The sequence below is a fragment of the Pogona vitticeps genome, chromosome 1, assembly GCF_051106095.1.
Source record: "Pogona vitticeps strain Pit_001003342236 chromosome 1, PviZW2.1, whole genome shotgun sequence".
In the NCBI taxonomy this organism is placed as follows: domain Eukaryota; kingdom Metazoa; phylum Chordata; class Lepidosauria; order Squamata; family Agamidae; genus Pogona; species Pogona vitticeps.
This window is the reverse complement of record NC_135783.1, coordinates 223,982,947-224,003,049: the sequence shown is the minus strand read 5'-3', so window position 1 is coordinate 224,003,049 and position 20,103 is coordinate 223,982,947. Positions and strand designations below refer to the sequence as shown.

The following is a 20,103-nucleotide window of genomic DNA, read 5'->3' as shown; positions in this document are numbered from 1 at the left end:
CTATCTAAATACTCGAAAAACCAAGAAAGAAATGAAGGTGCGGGAAGAGTTGCTTCACATTCCTGTGGCCACAAAACATTTAAGAGAAGCGCTCTCACTCTCTCTATCTCACACACTCTCTCTCATTTATTTTATTTTATTTTATGATCTTTGGCGGAGGGTTCCGGTTCTGGTAGGGTGCGGCAGCAGCGTTCTCTCCCTCACTTTTCTGATTTCTGCTTTTATTTTATTTTATTTTTATTTGTACATTGCCCATCTGGCTACCAAGGCCGCTCTGGGCAGTTCACAACAGAAAATAGAACAATAATCAGCAACATAAATTAAAATAAAGGCACAACAAATGAATATAAAAGAATTAATATACACCAAACGTTATAAATCAGAAATGTAAAAGTACATCTCTCTCATTCTGTGACTTTCTGTGACTCTTTGTTTGCTTTCTGTGGCTTTGTTGCTTCTTCTTGCCTGCCTGAGGGTTCTCTCCTTGGCTCTTCATGGTTTTCCCTCCATTGCTCCTCTCTCTGTCCCACTCCCTACCCACTCCGTGCCTGTGGGTGATCATATGTTCAGATACACTTATTCCTAAGGCTGAAATCCCAGTCTGCCATGTTGCCCACATGTAATGAGACTTATCTATTTACTGAAGTACTGACAAGAAGTTGAAGCACTTAATTCAAAGTATTTCAGTAAGTATGTGCTTATTACTTATGAAAATTTCCAATGTCAAAAATGTAATTAATTAATCAATCAATCAATCAATCAATCAATCAAAATACTACTAAATGGCCTTAATTAATTAATTAATTAATTAAAATAGTACCTTTCTCCTAAAAAAATCCAAGGCGACTTTTACAGTATTAAAAGAAGCAAAATTAAAAGCATAAGTAATAGATTATTAGAAAGATTAAAATTAAACAAATATATTGAAACATGATAAATCTTATTTTAAAAATTATAAATAAGAGCAATATTAAAAGCACAAGTAAGACAACAGAATACAATAATCCCTTTAAAAATCCCCATGTTAATCAGTTATTTAAAGCAAAGTCTGCCTGAAGAGAAACATCTTCATGTGCTTGCGGAAGGACAGCAAAGAAGCCTGACCTTCCATGGGAGGGAGTTCCAGAGTCTAGGAGCAGCAGCAGAGAAGGGCCTCTCCCATATCCCTACCAAAAGCACCTGTGAAGGTGCTGGGACTGCAAGAAAGGCCTCTCCTGAAGAGCTCAATACCCAGGTAGGTTTAAAGGGAGATATGGTCTTTTAGACCCCATACACAGAGGAATTATACCAGAAAGATCGGGATGTCCCGGACAAGCCAGATAGTGTGGTAGTTGACCTTGAGCTAGACATCCTGGAGAGTGGTCAAGTGGGCCTTAGAAAGCCTGGCTAACAACAAGGCCAGTGGAGGTGATGGCATTCCAGTTGAACTATTTAAAATCTTAAAAGAAGACACTGTTAAGGTGCTACACTCAATATGCCAGCAAGTTTGGAAAACTCAACAGTGGCCAGAGGATTGGAAAAGATCAGTCTGCATCCCAATCCCAAAGAAGGGCAGTGCCAAAGAATGCTCCAGCTACCGTACAATTGCACTCAGTTCACATGCTAGCAAGGTTATGCTCAAAATCCTCCAAGGTAGGCTTCAGCAGTATGTGGACCGAGAACTCCTAGAGATACAAGCTGGATTTCAAAGGGGCAGAGGAACTAGAGACCAAATTGCTAACATGCGCTGGATTATGGAGAAACATAGAGAGTTCCAGAAAAACATTTACATCTGCTTCATTGACTACACAAAAGTCTTTGACTGTGTGGACTACAGCAAACTATGGCAAGTTCTTAAAGAAATGGGAGTGCCTGACCACTTTATCTGTCTCCTGAGAAACCTATATGTGGGGCAGGAAACAACAGTCAGAACTGGTCATGGAACAACTGAGTGGTTCAAAATTAGGAAAGGAGTACGACAAGGCTGTATATTATCTCCCTGTTTATTTAATTTATATGAAGAATACATCATGCAAAAGGCAGGACTGGATGAATCCCAAGCCGGAATTAAGATTGTTGGAAGAAATATCAACAACCTCAGATATGCAGATGATACCACTCTGATGGCAGAAAGTGAGAAGAAATTAAAGAACAATGAAGGTGAAAGAGGAGAGCACCAAAAATGGTCTGAAGCTTAACATCAAAAAAACTAAGATTATGGCCACTGGTCCCATCACCTCCTGGCATATAGAATGGGGAAGATATGGAGGCAGTGGCAGATTTTGCTTTCCTGGGCTCCATGATCCCTGCAGATGGTGACAGCAGCCACGAAATTAAAAGATTCCTGCTTCTTGGGGGGAAAGTGATGACAAACCAAGACAGCATCTTAAAAAGCAGAGACATCACCTTGTCGACATAGTCAAAGGTCTGCATAGTCAAAGCTATGGTGTTTTCCAGTACAGGTGGACCATAAAGAAGGCTGACCGCCAAAGAATTGATGCTTTTGAACTGTGGTGCTGGAGGAGATTCTTGAGAGTCTCCTGGACTGCAAAGAGATCAAACCTATCCATTTTGAAGGAAATCAACCCCGAGTGCTAACTGAAAGGACATATCCTGAAGCTGAGGCTCCAATACTTTGGCCATCTCATGAGAAGAGAAGACTCCCTGGAAAAGCCCCTGATGTTGGGAAAGTATGAAAGAGGAGAAGGGGATGACAGAGGACGAGATGGTTGGACAGTGTCATCGAAGTAACCAACATGAATTTGACCAAACTCCGGGAGGCAGGGGAAGATAGGAGGGCCTGGCGTGTTCTGGTCCACGGGGTCACAAAGAGTCGGACACAACTTAATGACGAAACAGCAACAACATGTTCTTTTAGATAGCCGGGACCCAAGTCATTTAGCGCTTTATAGGAAAAAAACAGTACACAGATTTGTGCCCAGAAACAGATTGGCAGCCAGTGGAGCTGATATAACAAGGATGTTATTTATTCCCTGTAACCAGCCCCAGATAACAATCTGGCTGCAGCATTTTGGAACCACTGGAGTTTCCGAACACTTTCCAAAGGCAGCTACAGATAGAATGTGTTACAATAATCCAGCTGGGATCTTATTTAGGCATATGTCACCTTGGCCAGATCAGACCTCTCAAGAAACAGGTACAGCTAGCATACTAGTTTTAACTGTGCAAAGGGACTCCTGCCTATGGCCGAAACTATGGGCATCTAGTTTTTAGAGATGAATCCAGGAGCGCACGCACACACACACCAGCTGCTTTAAAGTCCTGTATAATCTAAAAACAGGACAGATGAACTCCAAATGAGAAAAAAAAAACTTTAGCGGGAATAATTTCCTTTGCCGGAAGCAGTGGTTGGCATTTGAAAAATAGCTACGGAAATCACAGTGAGCTGTGAAATAATCGTAGAAAACCAGGATCATGTGGGGGTGGGAAGATTTCTTTAAAAACAAAAATTAAAAGTACTTGTCCAGTCTTCTCCAAACTTGGCACATAAAAAGTCCATAGTGTCTGTTACAACTCTGCCAAATATAATTCTGATTCCAGTAATCCTTGAACAGTTAATACATTTTTGTCTGGATTTCTCTGCCTGTCTGTAATGGCTTACAGAATGCCAACTTGACTGGCCACAATATATCAGAGGTGCAATCCTGTGCATGTTTAATTTACAAGGCAGAGCCAGTCAACACTTTTTAGTTGGGCAAGCTGCTTAATGTTTGTAACCAACCTGGCTCTAATGCCCTCTGCTGTAGCCATTTTGTGCCGATTCCAGTGTCAGTTTTTCAAATTTCAAATTTTGAAAGAGTGTGGTCCCCAAAACATTGTGGGCCTCTTGTTTCATTTTTATTGGCATTCTTGGCAGAATGGGTAGACTTTTTGTCTGTTTCTTTATGGATGGCATTTATATCAACTTTTAAAATCCACAGTATCAGAAAATAACATAAAATATGTGAAATGCAATAGTATGGAGTGTGCACTAGTTAGTACTGAATGCTTTTTATATCATATGTCCTATTAAAAGGAGATAGCCATACCTGGAGAAAAGTTGTATTCTCAAGGGCTTGACAACTAAATTGTGCAGGGTCACTGCATAGGCCTTTATGAAAAGCAACAGTCATTGGGATTTGGGGTTTCATTTCTGTAGCTGATTGCCCTCTCCTCTTTGTTTCCCACAGAAGTTGTGAAACATCTAAACAGCTGCCTCTGTTAATTCTGTGTAACCTGAGCTCCAGGAGGTTGACTGCAAGAGCCATGTTGACCAGAGTTCAGATTTTTAAGAAATCACCTGGGATCCATATGGACCTCTTGTGTAATGAAAGAAAAGAAGTGTTATCAAATCAATTCATGCTAACAGCTGCCTGATTGTGAACTCTGCCCCCTTGGGGGAAAAGAAGGAAGTGAATAGAACAAATCCTACAAACAGCTGGAGAGCCCTCGTAGTAGGGCTTAATATCTAAGCTCACACTTTCTTAGTATCTGACCTAGTGTTTCAGTAAATCAAAGCTATGTCAGCTAACTCTTCTAAAGAACTGGATTGTTTAGCGCTGGTAGTATCTTATAGTGAGGGTGGGGTTCTCTTTGCCTCTGTATTTCTCTTCTCTTGGCAGTTTACGTCAGGTGGTCACATTTGTCTTGTAAGGAATGGCCAAGTATTCATTTGTCCCAATTTTGATAGAAGTGGTATAAAAAATTTCCTCTGTGTTTCAGTGCTAACCGTCTGATTCATTCATCAGTTACTTCTAATATAATGAGAAAATATTGACTTTCCTTGAGAAGGGATGCTAAGATTTACTGACTTGACAACCGAAATATTTGTTGAGGGGAAATTGGAGTCAATATTTTCCTCAAGGGACAATAAGTCTTGATAGTCACCAGTATATTGAGTCATTGTGTGATTTCTAGAGTGTTGTTGAACACTGACGGTGCAAACCATAGACATCAGAAGTATCATAATCCAAGAATTCTTAGAAGATAGTTTTCTAGAAAAAAACAGCTTGACAAAAGACAAAGCGGGTCTAATGAGGATTATAGCCTCGTTACAAAAGTTCAGATAGAAGTTACTGTTGTCAACCCTATTATGACAGAAAAGTGAGGAGGGTACTGAATTAATGCAACTATAAACAGAACTCCATACAATCAGTAATACAGCCTATAGAAACATGTGTATGTCAAACTTCAATAACAAGCGCAAGAGCTAACAATATATACAGCAGATTGGTAATATTGATGGACACTGTATAGTGTGCATATATATGGTTCATGTACATTGTGTATTGAGAGTTAAGAATATATAGTAGAGACGTGGACAAAAACGGTGATTTGTTTTGATCCATTATTCGTAAGGGGTAACGGATCAACGAATACCAATATACAAATATTCTTTGATGAATTGATCTGTTGATTTGTCTGCTATTTAAACAGCTATAACACTGGCCCCCAATGACCAAACTTGCAAGGCAGCTTCCACAGACACATTTCTACAATGCCTGAAAGTTTGGTGAACATTGGATCATGGGACCTTGAGTTATAAAGTCACAAGGAGGACCCCCGGGAAATCTTCCTCTGGATACTTAGAGACTCCAGAATCACAACGGAGCTTCCTATGTCTTTTCCCAACATGTCTGCCAGCTTTGGTGAAGATTGGATAACAGACATCCGAGTTATTCACCCACAAATTGGATCACCCCAGGTTTTCCACAGAGCACAGAGGCCCATTCTGCCTACCGGCCACTGATGAACTGATCAGAAGCTGATAGGCAGCCACCCCACACAGCCAGCTACCCCAACAGTCTACCTCCACACCCCCTTCCTTTCCCTACCATAGCCCCCACCCCACTCCCACTGACACCCGCTTACCTTAATAGCTGCTGCTGAGGTCTCCATCCCAACACACAGGCTAAGGGAATCCAGGCTACCCTTTGCAAAGATGTCAGATGCAGCTTCCCTACCCTAAATGAAGCTGCAGCCACCATCTTTGCAATGGGTAGCCAGTTTCTATTTTTTGCAAGTGTGGCTCCAAGACCACAAGACCTCGGCAGCTGCAATTAAGCTAAGAGGGTATCAGTGGGGGTGGGGTGCGTGGGGCCTAAGGTAGGGAAAGGAAGGGCTTGGGGGGTAGGCTGTGGTATTGGATGGCTGCGTGGGGTGGTAGCTGCCTTTCTGCCACCAATCAGCTGATTGGCAGCCAGTAGGCAAAATGGTTGTGACAGCCTCCTCACACGTCACAAAGGAGCTGCCACGTCACTCTCACACACACACTATTCACGCTGCCACCAACCATTCCCTCATAAATCTCTTCAGACAAAAATATGATTTTTTAAAATAAAAACGTATGTTTATTTGTGAGAACAAAAGGAATGGTAAATCACTGTATCAACGAAACAACAAGGCAATCAATATAAAGTATCACACACACACTCTCTTTCAGACCTTCTCTCAAAATATAGCACAGTACTACACGACAGGTATAAGCTCTAACTCCCTAAGTCCCTAACCAGACCCTAACCAAGTCCCTATCTGACTCACACCTCATTCACTCCCCCCTTAAATACCATGGCTCCACCTTCTGAAGTCCCACCTCCCGTCATGCTATAGGCAGATGAACTCCAGCCACAGCAATGACAGGCGGATGACATCATCACTACCGTAACAATGGTGTTTTGTGTTTTTTTTTGTTTTGTTTTTTTAATATGAAGGATGAAAAAAGGGTAAATATTCATCCCTTTATATTCATGGGGGTCTCTGGAACTCACAAATATGGATTGACAAATATTTAATGAATCAGCTATATTTGTTGGAAAAAACAATCCTTTTTAAATATTCGTCCCCATCTCTAATAAATAGCTTTGATAGCTCTTTCACTTGTTATTAGAATTAGACATATGCATGTTACCATAAGCTATATTACGGATTGTACAGAGTTAACCCTGCTTGCCAAAAATACTTTTAAAGTAATCCTGATGTTATATATATGAGCACATCCATGTATACAGAATTACAACCCACAGAAAAAAATGGCAAATACCCACATAAATCTTGCAGACTGCTAACTTTCAGATAGACATTTGTGTGTTTTTTTGTGTGTGTGAGAAAGGAAAATATGTGTTAGGGAAAGATAGGCAGGTATACCACCAAAAAATGATGAAAGAAAACAGAGACTCAGCTATCAAAACCCGTGCTCTTTTATGGCTCACATGCATTTGTTTTCTCAAATGGTTAGTGGCTAAAGATAATATAGCAAGAACAATGTGTTAATAAGTTAAGGATCTCTGACTATCTTTGAAGTTTGTAAGCTGGCTCTGGTTAGTTAGGAAGGAAATATTAATTAATTAATTAATACACCGCTCATCTAGACCGAAGTCTACTCTGGACGGCTAACAACAATACATAAAAGTAAAAGTTATTTAAAATAAAAACAACAGTATTAATATAATTCAAGACGGCAACAAATAAATTAGGTGATGACTGGAGGGAAGGCCTGTCTAAAGAGCCAGGTCTTAAGTTTGCTCTTAAAAACACCCAGTGAGGAAGCCAGGCAGATTTCTGTGGATAGACTGTTCCAGTGACAAGGGGCCACTGCCGAGAAAGCTCGGTTTCTTGTTCTTTCTCTCCAGGCCTCCCTTGGCGTTAGGCCCCTCAGCTGCCCATCCTGGCTGGAACGAGGGATTTGGGTATAACCAGGTAATATTTATTTATATAACAAAGCTTCTTAAGAAAGGAACTGAGTGTCAAACAAGGGTCTTCAACGTAATCACCAGGTGTGAAATGCCATACAAAAACATGTGCCCAGGAAACGGTCTATTTTTGGCCATATATAAATGTACAAATATTTGGCATGTAGTCTCACTCTTATGTCTGAAAAAGTGGACTTGTCCATGAAAGTTCACTTTAAAATATAACAGTCTCTAAGGTGCCACAATGTTTTTGTCTTCTTCTTTTCCATTTGTTTTTGGCATGATATGCTGGCACAGACTAGCACGGCTAGTCTTCTAAAACCACAACTGAATTATTTTTGACTGCTGTTAATAGGACATGTTTCAATTAACAGTTCTTGATTTTAAAGTGTAGTCCTGAACACTGCAACTATTTTTGAACATTGTCTTCTCATTCTTCCTTCCAGACCTGCTACAGAGTTTTAATCAGGGACTGACTTTTTTTAGAAAGGGAAATTTTGATCCCAACTGGTGCCTTTTGTTTAAGGTACTAGTCTAAGTTTTTTTCTCTGCAAAGTTGCCGTGTTTGTGCATTGTTGGGTTTTAATTAGACATGGGGACAAATTTTAAAAATGAATTGCGATATTCATTAGAAATCAGTGATTTGTGTCATAATCATCACTTTGTATTTGTCAATTCTGGAAGCCCTGACAAATACGAAGTGACAAATATTTACATTTTTTATTCCTCCCTTCATTGGACTTGGGCCCAAAGAGCAAGCTAGGGTGCCCGAACGGCTGTTCCAGCAGCCTAGTTTGTTCACTGCCCTTATGAGGCCGCCAAACAGCTGTTCAGCGGGCCCACATTCTTTGCCCCCACAACCCTCCCCCCGTCACCTCCCTACCTTTTCTTGTCCCCGTCACCACCACCCTCACCACCGATGGAAAGGAAACCACTATTCCCGTGGGCTGGCTTGGCCTCTCTGCTTCTGTGAGCACCAATCAACTGATTGGCACCAGGGGAAGCAGAGAGAGCCTGCTGGCATGATTGTGCCCAGCTAGCCTTCTCTCTTTGCATATGGGCCCGGCCCGTAGACAGAGAGAGCAGGCTAGCAGGCTGGAATCATGTGCACAGGCTAGCCTGGCCTCTCTGCTTCTGTGGGCACTGTCTAAAAAAAGATGAACCGATTCATGGTTCGTCAAAAATTCTTAGGAAGATTCATGGGTCATCAACCTTGATGTCCCACAAATCATGATGAACTGCCATTTTAGTGGTTTGTCCCCATCTCTAGTTTTAATTATATTTGTAAGTTATTTTTCAAGGCACATGAAAAGGGTACTATGTTCAGGATTCCAGACAGTTTTCTGTAGAATTCTTGCTACTCTAAACATTAAGCAAAACGAGGAGCTAAATAGGGAGCTATGAAATCTACATGGAGTAACAGGATGGAAGGTGGCATTTGGGTGCAAACAATTAAGCTCTGAAAGGAAAATGTTAAAAGAACAACAGGTACTACAAGAACAATGCAAGGGTTTTCTAAGTACAGAATGCACAGAAACAGTTTCCAATTCCCTTCTTCAGGGGGTACCCTGAGACTGTGCAGCTTTCCCAAGGTCACACAAGCTGACTTTTCTGGAATATGCACAATGGTGAACTGAACTCTATTATGTTGAAGCTACAGAAGAAAATCCTATGTAGAAACAGCATGAGTGTGCATAAAAGCTAAGGGTAGGTGGAGCTTGGAGATAACTAGCTACAATCAACTGCTTACAACTCCTTTGTCTGAGTAATTGAGGTATAACTATACAGTATTTCATTATGATTTCAAATTAATAAAGAATAGTGTTTTTTTAAGTGTTCCTGTTACTTTGTAGACCTGGAGATGTAATAGTTTTTAAAAGTGGCCCTGAGAAAGAGCCATCTGTTTCTGGCCTCGGTCAGTTTTCCACAAAGTCTATCACAAATCTTCTGCATTTTATTTTATGATAATTTATTTCAAAACTGCAGGATAATTTGCATTTCAAATTGTATGCAATGTGCGCTAAAATATACATGTTTGTATTCCCCCCCAAAAAACATTTCTATCCCAAATATACATTTTTGTGTGTTCTTCTCCTCTAAAATATGTGTTTCTCAGCCAACAAGTGCATGACAAAATCCAGTGATATGTGCAAACAAAGAGAAGTTCAAATAAAGTTGGTTTCCTTCAAAATATTATTCAAATGATCCTCACACATACACTGCATGCATGCACACTCCTAAGAGTCAGAGACAAAGTAGTCTGGGGGCAAATAATGGGAGAGATCAAATGCTTTTTTCCCAGTCATTCTGGATTAAGTGAACTGGAAAGGAACCCCGCAAAGACTGATTAGTGAGAAGGCAGTGGCAGTTGTGCAGGTGAAAGTTCAACAGGACATGAACTCTATTTAAGAAGAGATGGTGAAAGGAAATGGTGTTTGCTTTTAGAATTCATGAACAGCAGGATTTGGCAAATAGCATAGGGCAGGAGAACAGGTGGGTGGATTGATGCTGAGGCAGCCTTGAGATTACATATCCCGGGACAGTGATGAAAACAGTAATGGGAAAAAGGAAGCTGAGAGAAGAGGAATATGGGGCATTCATTCATGTTAACCTGAGCAGTAATGAAGAAAAGTGGCACAAAGGAGAGAGATTTTAGCCCATCCTGCTGTCTTCCTGCCTGAGCTGATCTCAGGTGCGGTGTTGCAGTCCCTTTGGCCTGTTGTGCTAGGGGACCAGGGGTTTATCAGGAGCGGTTCAGGACTCCATGTCTACCATGGGCCTGTTGCACGGGTGGCCACAAGAGAAGGACACTGACCACTCAATGGTTGCTGTGAAGATTTTGCACAGCACTTAGCAGAGAAAATTGTTTGGATACATTCTGTCTTAGATGCTGTAGCTGATTAACGTTGATGTCACTTTGCCTCCTGCTTGTCCCGTTATAATGCATATGTTTCGGCTGGTGCAGCCTGATGATGTGGACAGGAGCTTTGGAGAGGTGAATGCAGTATGTGCCATTCCTTCCTCACTTATAAAAGCAGGCAGAGGGGGACTGGCTGAGTGGGTTAGAGGAGTAGTGAATGCCTCCTTGCAGTAAGGCATGGTACCAGAATGCCTAAAGAAGGCAGTAGTAAGACCTTTGTTTTAAGAAAATCCTCTTCAAATCCCATTACGTTGGATAATTATCAGCCAGTCTCCATTATTTCATTTTTGGCAAGGTTTTGGAGTGTGTTTTGTTGTCTATTTGGCACCCTCGGCATTGGTCTGTGGTGTCCCACAGACCTCAAGGCTTGTCCCCCATGTTATTTAACATCTCCACTGGTGAGGTTGTCCAGAGCCTTGGGGTTTGGTGCCTTCAGTATCCTGACAACATTCCTCTGTATCTTTCCTTTCCATCTGCTTCCAGAAAATCTATTCTGTGCCTAGACCAGTTTCTTTTGCCAGTAAACAACAGGATGAGGCCTAACAAATCAAAACTTCATCCAGACAAGACAGACGTGCTCATGGTCAGTCAAAAAGCAAATCAGGGTTAAGGGATTCAGCCTGTACGGGATGGGGTTACACTCCTCCTGAAAAGCTAGGTTTGCTTGGATGTGCTCTTGGACTCAAGCCTTTGATCCACAAGTTGCAGCAGAAGCCGGGAGGGCATTTTCACTGTTAAAGCTGATGCACCAGTTGTGCTTGTTCCTTGAGATGTCTAATCTGACCATTTTAATACCTGCTTTAGTTACATCCTGTTTGGATTGCTGCAATATATTCTACTTGGACCTGCGTTTGAAGAACGTTTGGAAATTTCAGCTGATACAGAATGCTGCAGCCAGACTATTGGCTGGCACTAGTTATAGAGATCATGTAACTCTCTTATTACAACAGCTTCACTGTTTTCCAGTCTGTCTCCAAGACCTTATTCAAAGTGCCAACTATTACCTATAAAGCCCTAATGGGTTCAGGCTATTTGAAGGATTGTATCACTGCATACAAGCCTTCTCAGCTTAAGATCAACTGAGGAGTCTCTTCTCTTTATTCTGCCTTCTTCCCAAGTTTGTGAGTTCATGAGAGAGAGCCTTCTTAGTGGTTGCTCCCAAGATTTGGAATGAACTGCCCCAAAAAGCAAGCTTGCCCCCTCCCTCTTAGCCTTTTGTCATCAGCCAAAGACTTTTCTTTTCAGGCAAACTTTTAAACAATAAGTGTCTCAGGAATGTTTTGTATATTAGAGATTTTTAAATATTTTTAAATGTTTTAAAATTGGATTAAATTTTTAATATATATATAATTGTTTTTAATATGATATTTACAAGGCATTCTAAATTGTTGTACACTTTTAGCTGTTATGACCTACCTGCTGTAGGTCCCCTATGGGGAGAAATGTGTCAAACAAATAAATAAAATAGCACACACTGAAGTGTATGGAGAGAGGGTGTGTATGATGTAGACATTACAGAAGGAAAATGTAGAAGAACATGGAGGCAAACTAACTCCCGAAAAACTCCTCCCATTATTCTAAACCTCACAGAATGTTCCTCTTGCCATTTTTTTTTTGGTTCCTCATTTCTTGTACCCCCATGACTTGTGGATCAAGGAGGGATTGGACAACCTTACTATGCTACTATTAATGATTTTATTTATTTTATTTATTTATTTATTTATTCTATTTATATCCCGCCTATCTAGTCGATTAAGACCACTCTAGGCGGCTATGCCTCTACTATGGCACTGAATACCAGGTGCTGAGAAACCCGAGCAGGATGGTATTGTTTCATTCATAGTATGCTTGAAGAATGCTTTCAAGTCAGCTTGAATGTGATTCAAAGTGTGACAGTAGCAGAAACTGAGAACTGGTGAAAATGTATCATAGTGAGGAAGTCTAGGAGGGAGGGAGGGTTAAAATTTTGTTGACTTAGACACAAACAGCAAAAGAAGTCATTGCTCATAAGAATAAGCGGAGCTGACAGCTTGAGTAAATGAAAGGAAACTGAGCTATGAGGAGAATAAATGACAGTCACAGGAAATACTTACCGTAATTTGGAGAGATAAAATCCTATATGCACACATACAGCCCATTAAACAAAACAGCCTACAGAAATTGGTGTCATTCATATGCATCACATACACAGAGGCATCTGTGGAGTAAGATGCTTCTTAGCTGACCAAATGCAACTAGAGTTGGAGTCTGATTTGTCTCTCTTGTTTTCAACTTGATAACATAGGAAGAAACCAAAAGAATATTTAGCCTCTAGAGTTCACTTGTGCCTGCTTTTCCTTCTTCCTTGCTGAATTTAGTGCTAAGGCACTGAACTGTAAGCCCAGGAAGTGCAGCACAGAGATGTCCCTGGAGGATCAAAATGAATGGGAACTCCAGGAATGGGCCTCCTACTGAGGCCATGACTACATTGCAGAACTGAATTAAAAGGATCCAGCTTCACTGCAGTTTGATTTGCAGCCTGCATTATGTTTCAAATCACAAAAAGTGGACACCCAAGGGTTGCAGATGATTGATTTGTGATTTTCCGGTTCATATTGTTTGTGATGTAACCCACAATCCCTCTCATACCCCCCCTTTCCTTCCTTCCTTTTGCCTCTCCTCTCCCTTCTTTTTATGGTTAGCTGCTAAGCTCCTTGATTACAGAAGCATTCAAAACGTCTTTCATTTCATCCCACTTATGTGTGTGTATGTTTGTACGTGCAAAGGACATGTAGCAATAAAGTATATTAATGCAATGCCTTATCAACTGATACAGCAAAGAGCAACACAGTATAATTTATATTTAATTCCATCCTATTTAATTTCTGGTTCTCTATAATCCTTTGACACCTTTTGGTAATCTCTTGCTTCAAAATATTGGGAGACAATGGGAGAAGGGAATGACAGTGCCCTGAAAAGCATGAAAACACCACCTAAAGACATGACCCTGGCTTCCTAGGAAGGAAGGAAAAACAAGATTGAATCGAGCCCTCTGGAGGCAAAGGGAAAACAGGAGGGTTTTGATTTAAATAGGCTGCATCAATTTGATTTCAGCCTTGTTAATCATGCAGCTGGGGCTGGGGAGAAGCTTTGAATTCACCTGCTTTATAAGCAAAGCAAATCCCATGGTATTTGACCATCTAGTCACCCTCTGAGTGTCTATCTGGTTGCTTCTGTATGTCACATTATAAGCTGTTTCTATCAAATCTCTCATCCTAGATTCTTTGTGTAAGATGATTAACGCTGCAGTACTTCAAACAGGTATGAAAACAGCAGAACTAAAAGGTTCAATTGAAAGGCAGCTTTTAAAAGAAAGGAAAAAAAATTGCTACAACCCAGAATCATAAAACCTGTATTAACGTGGAGCCTAAAACTGAATGGGTGATGTCTTTGGCGAGGACTTGGGAAAAATTCCCTAATAGTGTGCCATCCCTGGAAAAGACCCAGTTTCCACCTGCTACCTGCCCAACCTTGACTCATAGGAAAATCACCTGACATTCAGTGGCAAGAGTTGATGTTCAAGGTTTAATTATATTCAACCTCAGGTCCAGGAAGTCACAAAATGGCCAGGATGATCATTCTAGTAATAAAGAAATTGTCTTCAATGTATTCGTGAAGGCGTTCACGGCCGGGATCTAATGGTTATTGTGGGTTTTTCGGGCCGGCCGCCACAGAGACTGGTGAAATGTTAGAAAGAAAAACAACCTGAACACGGCCAAAGAGCACAACAACCCACAACAACCAAATTGTCTTCACTGATTTTGAACTAGCAGTGTTAGTTTTAAGCTTTCTAGGCATGTGATTTGTAAAAACTGTTTTGAGCGTTGTCTCTTGTACTGTTGGAACTGCATGATTGCAGTTCCCCCTGAAAAATATAGTTTCTTATCATGATCTGTACACCTGGCTGATAGCCATGGTGGAAAAGCACCTCAACATTCAAGCACTTTCTTCCCCACCAAAATGTAAGCAAAAGAAAAAAGAAAAAGCTTTAGATACAGGTAGGAAGCAACAAGGTCTTGCTAGGAGGTACAGCATCAATAAGTGCACAACACAACTGCCTGCATTCTACTTGGTTCAGCCAGATGTAATCATGTTACTCTGATTTTGAAACTGACTGCTTTTCCCCTACTGAACTCACTTCAAGATGCTGGTACTTAGTAGTTAGAAAAGGAGATGAAATCACTGTCATGACTGATGCCAATGTTAGAGTTGTTTTAGCAGCAAATAAGCCATTTGTGTCTACCCTTGTATTTTATAGGGTTTGGTTGCTTCAAGCAGCTTTTGGTTTTTAATCATGTTTTTCTATCTTTTGTTTTATACTTGCTTCTTTTATCTCTATTTTGCTTAAGTAATGTTCATGTGTTTTGTACACCACACTGTAATTCATGAAACTAATGAAAAGGTACTTGAGAAGCATTTTAAAACAGATAAATGGACAACACATATCCAAGGCATGAACAGTAGAACTGACACAAATGGGGTTGCCTTGAAAGAAGAGAGTTTTCAGCTGGGTGCTCTACTCAGTGATCAGTGGCCTTCATGAAAGGCAGGTAGGCATTAATGCTAGAATCAGGGAGGGTCTATTAAATTCCTACATACATTCTCTGTTTCTGACATCTCCCCCAGTTTCAAAGTCTGGAATGGTCTGGTCTTGCTCCTAAAGCAGAATTAATAATAATACTATTTTATTTTATGTTTGCAAATTTTGTACAGAGCGTTTTCCATGTTCCTTTGACTTGCACTTTTAATTCATTCCCTCCATCCTCCTTATCAATGTGTGCATTGATAAAACAATAGCCATCTTGATGTTAACATAACACGACTGCATCAAAATGCTTTTCATGTAGTTTCTTCTCTGTTTACAGGAGCATAACTACTCATTAGTTAAAACACCATGTTAAAACAAAAACTGACAGAATCATACATATAGTTCAATATCTTTAAATTATAGTTTGATTTTTTTCATAGTTTTGTCAATGTACACAGATAAACAGTAAGAGAGGGGGAAAGGAAATGAACTGAAAATGAATGAAGATTTTCGAAAATACCTTAGTTACACCAGAATTCAGGTGAAATTGACTGCTAGGAAGACGAAAGAGAAGAACAATAAACAAGTGAACTGGAAGAGTTCTCATTGGTACTCTTTATTCACGTAAAGCTTTTAACTACCCTTCTGAGTGCCATCAGTTGCAGTCATGATAATGATGTACACACTTCTGCTTTGGATTTTATAGTGTGATGCATATATACACAGCTTTAGAGGTCAATTTATGTGACACTAGCACTTTTAATAGGCAGATCTGTTTCATTGCCGGTTTATTCTTTTGGTTGTTTTCATTGTTTGGCTCAAAAGGGCTGTCTGACAGCTTCAGAAGTGAGGACTCTTCTGTCTTGGTTAGGTGATGTCTGGCACATTAGCTTGGCTTTTGTTTGCAGAGTAAAGTCTATCTGAGCCAACCCATCTTATTGATGGAGGCACAGACAACTCATGGACAGTACCGAAAGAATTTCTCCTTCTTAAATTTTAGGAGTCATACCTTTCCTTCTGTAATCAGCCACCTGTAGATGAGGTGCGGGGACAGATTCAGAATGCAGAGTGATCAGAATGCAAACACGTACAATTTAAAACCCTTCCACCAAACCAAAACCAGACAGTTCTACTAGTAAGCAATAAATAAGTGATCTTAGCTATATAAAATATGGTACACTAAACTCTAGTATTTTTTTTTTACACTCACAGCGCTTCACATGGAGTGCTTTGATAGACTGAATTATGCAGAGGATTGGAATCTGGCATACACATGCCCGTCCCCCTTATCCCAGTCGTATCTGCCCTATGGCAAATTTGTTTGTTTGTTTATTGACCACCTGTCTCCCAGTCAGGGTTCTCAAGGCAGCAGATTTGATACCAAGAACATGGAGGCTTGCTTTAAGTCCATGAAGTGAGCTGTGATTCAGATGGTATTTTATTCAGGGTCTGAATTACATTTCAGATCTGTAGGCAGACTGTTATATTAGCTCCCCAAAGTGTTCAACTCTGCTTTTGCTGCCTTGACGTTTCCACTGATCACAAAGGGAAAAGTGCTAGATATTGCTGGAAAGGATGAATATGCCTTCTGAAAAGCCAAAGAAATTGACTGCAGACTTTGTATAAAAATAAAGGCAGGACTGCGATGTTTGTGTAGGCTAACAGGAGACCCATGCAGTCATTAAAATCTGTGTTGAACATTCCTACAAACAGGGATCCTTTGTAGTATTCCTTCCTGTTTTTATCACTTCTGCCACCCTCCTACATGTGGGAAGTGAGGAGTCTGGAGAGTCTGCACTATCTGTGGGGTGCCTTCCATCTGAGTCGGGACCCTGGAAAATCAGGGTCCTGATCTGTGGGGAATCCCAATCGATAGTAGAGCTCTGCTTCTTGAGGCTCAGGAGCTTCCTTATAATCAGTGGTCCCCAACCTTGGGCTTCCAGATGTACTTGGACTGCAACTCCCAGAAGCCTTCATCACCACCTCTGCTGGCCAGGATTTCTGGGAGCTGAAGTCCAAGAACATCTGGAGGCCCAAGGTTGGAGACCACTGCCTCATATGGTATGGGGCAGAAACTGTGGTAGAAAAGACAGGGCTAAAGCACCCCCCTATGTACATGTGTGTATTCAGTACAGATTTTCATGACTGAATAGTGTTATAAGTTGCTGAGCTGCTGCAGTAAAACATCAGCGAGAGAATAACTTGTGGGGAGAGAGAATAACTTGCAGGCCCTGAGATACGGGGATCCTGTTGAACCCTGTGAGCCCTTCAGAATTTGTAGATAGACCTAAACCATTGGGAGTAAGAAAAGGCATCTATTTCATCTTCTGAAATAAATTAGGCACCATGGCTATAATTATAATCGGTCACGTGTGTTTGGGGTTTTGTTTTGTTTTGCATTTATTCTTCTTCATTTCTGTTTTATTAGTGTGACGTGTAGCTCTCTAATAGAGAATTCTTTGCTCTCCTTTTCCAAATTTATTTTCCCTGTGACATTTTCATTTTCAACTTAATGTCCTTCTTTCAAATTTAATCTCAATTCCCTCCACATAGAATTGCTGATCTTCAAATCAGGGGACACTGAAAATACAGACATGAGTGCATTTTATACTTTGAAGTTCCAGGAAATGTTGGATAATATCCAGAGTTATAGGAGCCACACATGCTCCTGTGGCCTCCTACCTGTTTTTCCTTATTTTTTTTAACTGAAAAAAAACACCCCACTTCATTTCCTAATGACCGATATTTCTTCATTTAGGGTTTGGGGCCAGGAAAGGGTTGTGAGAACCTCAGAAAATGACAAAATTATCCCTCACGTCCCCTAGAGCAGTGGTCCCCAACCTTGGGCCTCCAGATGTTCTTGGACTTCAACTCCCAGAAATCCTGGCCAGCAGAGGTGATGGTGAAGGCTTCTGGGAGTTGTAGTCCAAGAACATCTGGAGGCCCAAGGTTGGGGACCACTACCCTAGAGGGCATATGGGGACTTCCTGGGCCTATCTTTTAATGGGAGGGGCATGTGGAGGCCCCAAGAGTGTTAGAGGGCAGCAGGTGGGCCACTGTGGGGTGCAGGCTGTCCTCCTGCTTTAACTAAATGGTCAGAATCTGCAGGAACAATGATGTACTCATCCTCTTGGGATGGAATAAAATATTATGTGAAGCTCTCCCCTCCCCACTACACCCAATTTTTATTATAATGGAATGAAGCCAACTTTGATGCCTTCTTATCCCTGTGAGAAAAGTATGTGGGGGTAGCATTTTGGGTAAGCAAATGGGTAATGAGGAGGAGGTTAAACAGACCTTCCCTAAACCTTGCCAATTTTCCACTTAATCTGAAATTTCATATTGAAAGAAACTTCAGGTAAGACAAATGCATTACAACCTAAATTATGTTTCCAGGCTGTGTCCTTCTCCTTGCAGAGTGGGAATTGAGTAAATAATCATTGCAGCTAGAACAGTATTGTCCAGGATAGTCTTCTTCAGTTTAGTCCCCGTCAGCTATATTGGATTGCAACTCCCATCATCAGCCTGATGGACATAATGGGAATTGTCATTCCAAACAACTAGAGGAGACTTGGCTTGGAGACAGCTACCCTAGGGTAGCTTCTCAGCAGACTGGACTGTGTCATTCCTTTCCTTCTCTCTGCTCCAGCACTCCATAAAGTACACAAAGCTTCTAATTCTTTAACTCATGGATCCCAAGAGTTATCTTAATCTGTTTTTGTTCAGTTTATATTCTGGGCCAAATTAGATGTGATGTTTGACCTGTTAAAAACAGGCTTCTAAATTGTCAGAGGACTGAAGCAGCTATTACAGAGTAAACAAAGCAAGAGAAGCTAGAGCCTTCAGCAGCATGTCACAAAGCAGGTGACGGGCGCTCACCAAGAGAGAGGAGTAGATGCCCATTGATCACTGCAAGTTAAGCATTAAGGAGACATGAAATGTATGTACAGAAAATACTTTTCTTTGTCAGCTGGTGCCATAAATAATACCTTCAGGAAAGATATAATGTGTGTATAATTGCAGGAGAGGGCATCTGATAGATGTTGCATGAACAGGCGAAATGAAATTGAGTTGGATTTTTTGTTTAGGCTGCTGGAAATAGCTGTTATTTTCATTCTGAAAAGCTGCATACATATATTACATTTTCTGCCCATCTTTTGGCAAATCCATAATGAATCTATGAATTTAAACATTGTACCATTCTCTGAATGGGAAATAAAATCCACAGTCCCCCCCCCCCCCCAGTAATATGGGTGTATGCCTGGGAATTGTGTGTGTGTTTCCTTGTTCTGAAAGTTATTTTGCCAAAGCATTTCTGTGGAGAATAGTCACTCAGAAGGTTGATAATGTGTAATGTATTTTTTTTCATGAAGGTGCATGAAGCAGTCCCATGTTATAGTGAATGCAATCAGTATTCCTGGAAGGTAGAACCATGGTCTCCATGTGAAATCAACAGCGAGCAAAACTCCCTTCACTGTGGAGATGGAATACAAACGAGGAAGATCGGGTAAGTAGAAATAAAAGCCATTGGTTTAGGTACAGGACTGTCAAGGGAATGGAACAGCCATCTCTGGGACTCTGGAATACCAATAAGGTCCAGCATGAGTTGACCTGCATCATGCAGTCTACCCGCAAACATCTCAATCTCTCTCTCTCTCTCTCTCTCTCCTGAAGTCTCTCTCTCTCTCTCTACCTCCCTTCCCCCCATCTGTATTTATATCTGTGTTTATGTACCAAGCAAATGTGTATAAAATGGGGGTTCAGACCACCTGTTTGGACCACATCTTGGAAGAGGTGCATCAAAATGATAGTCTATGAGGGGATGAATTCTGTCTCAAAGGATGTCCCTAAACATCACTGTTACAAGCCCTACAGTATATTGATTTATTTTGAAATGCCTGCCATTTGTTTTCTGTTTCTTTGATCATTGAGGACTTCCAAACACAGTA

At 40.9% G+C, this 20,103-nt stretch overlaps 1 protein-coding gene across 2 annotated transcripts in view; it reads left to right on the top strand.

The window, feature by feature from the left end:
* Positions 1 to 20,103, top strand: part of THSD7B (thrombospondin type 1 domain containing 7B) — a 642,879-nt gene that overhangs the window by 550,651 nt on the left and 72,125 nt on the right. For both annotated transcript variants that reach the window (XM_078376996.1, XM_020779664.3), the window contains one exon: positions 19,528 to 19,661. In XM_078376996.1, the coding sequence (XP_078233122.1) occupies positions 19,528 to 19,661 (134 nt within the window). The remainder of the gene's footprint in view (positions 1 to 19,527; positions 19,662 to 20,103) is intronic.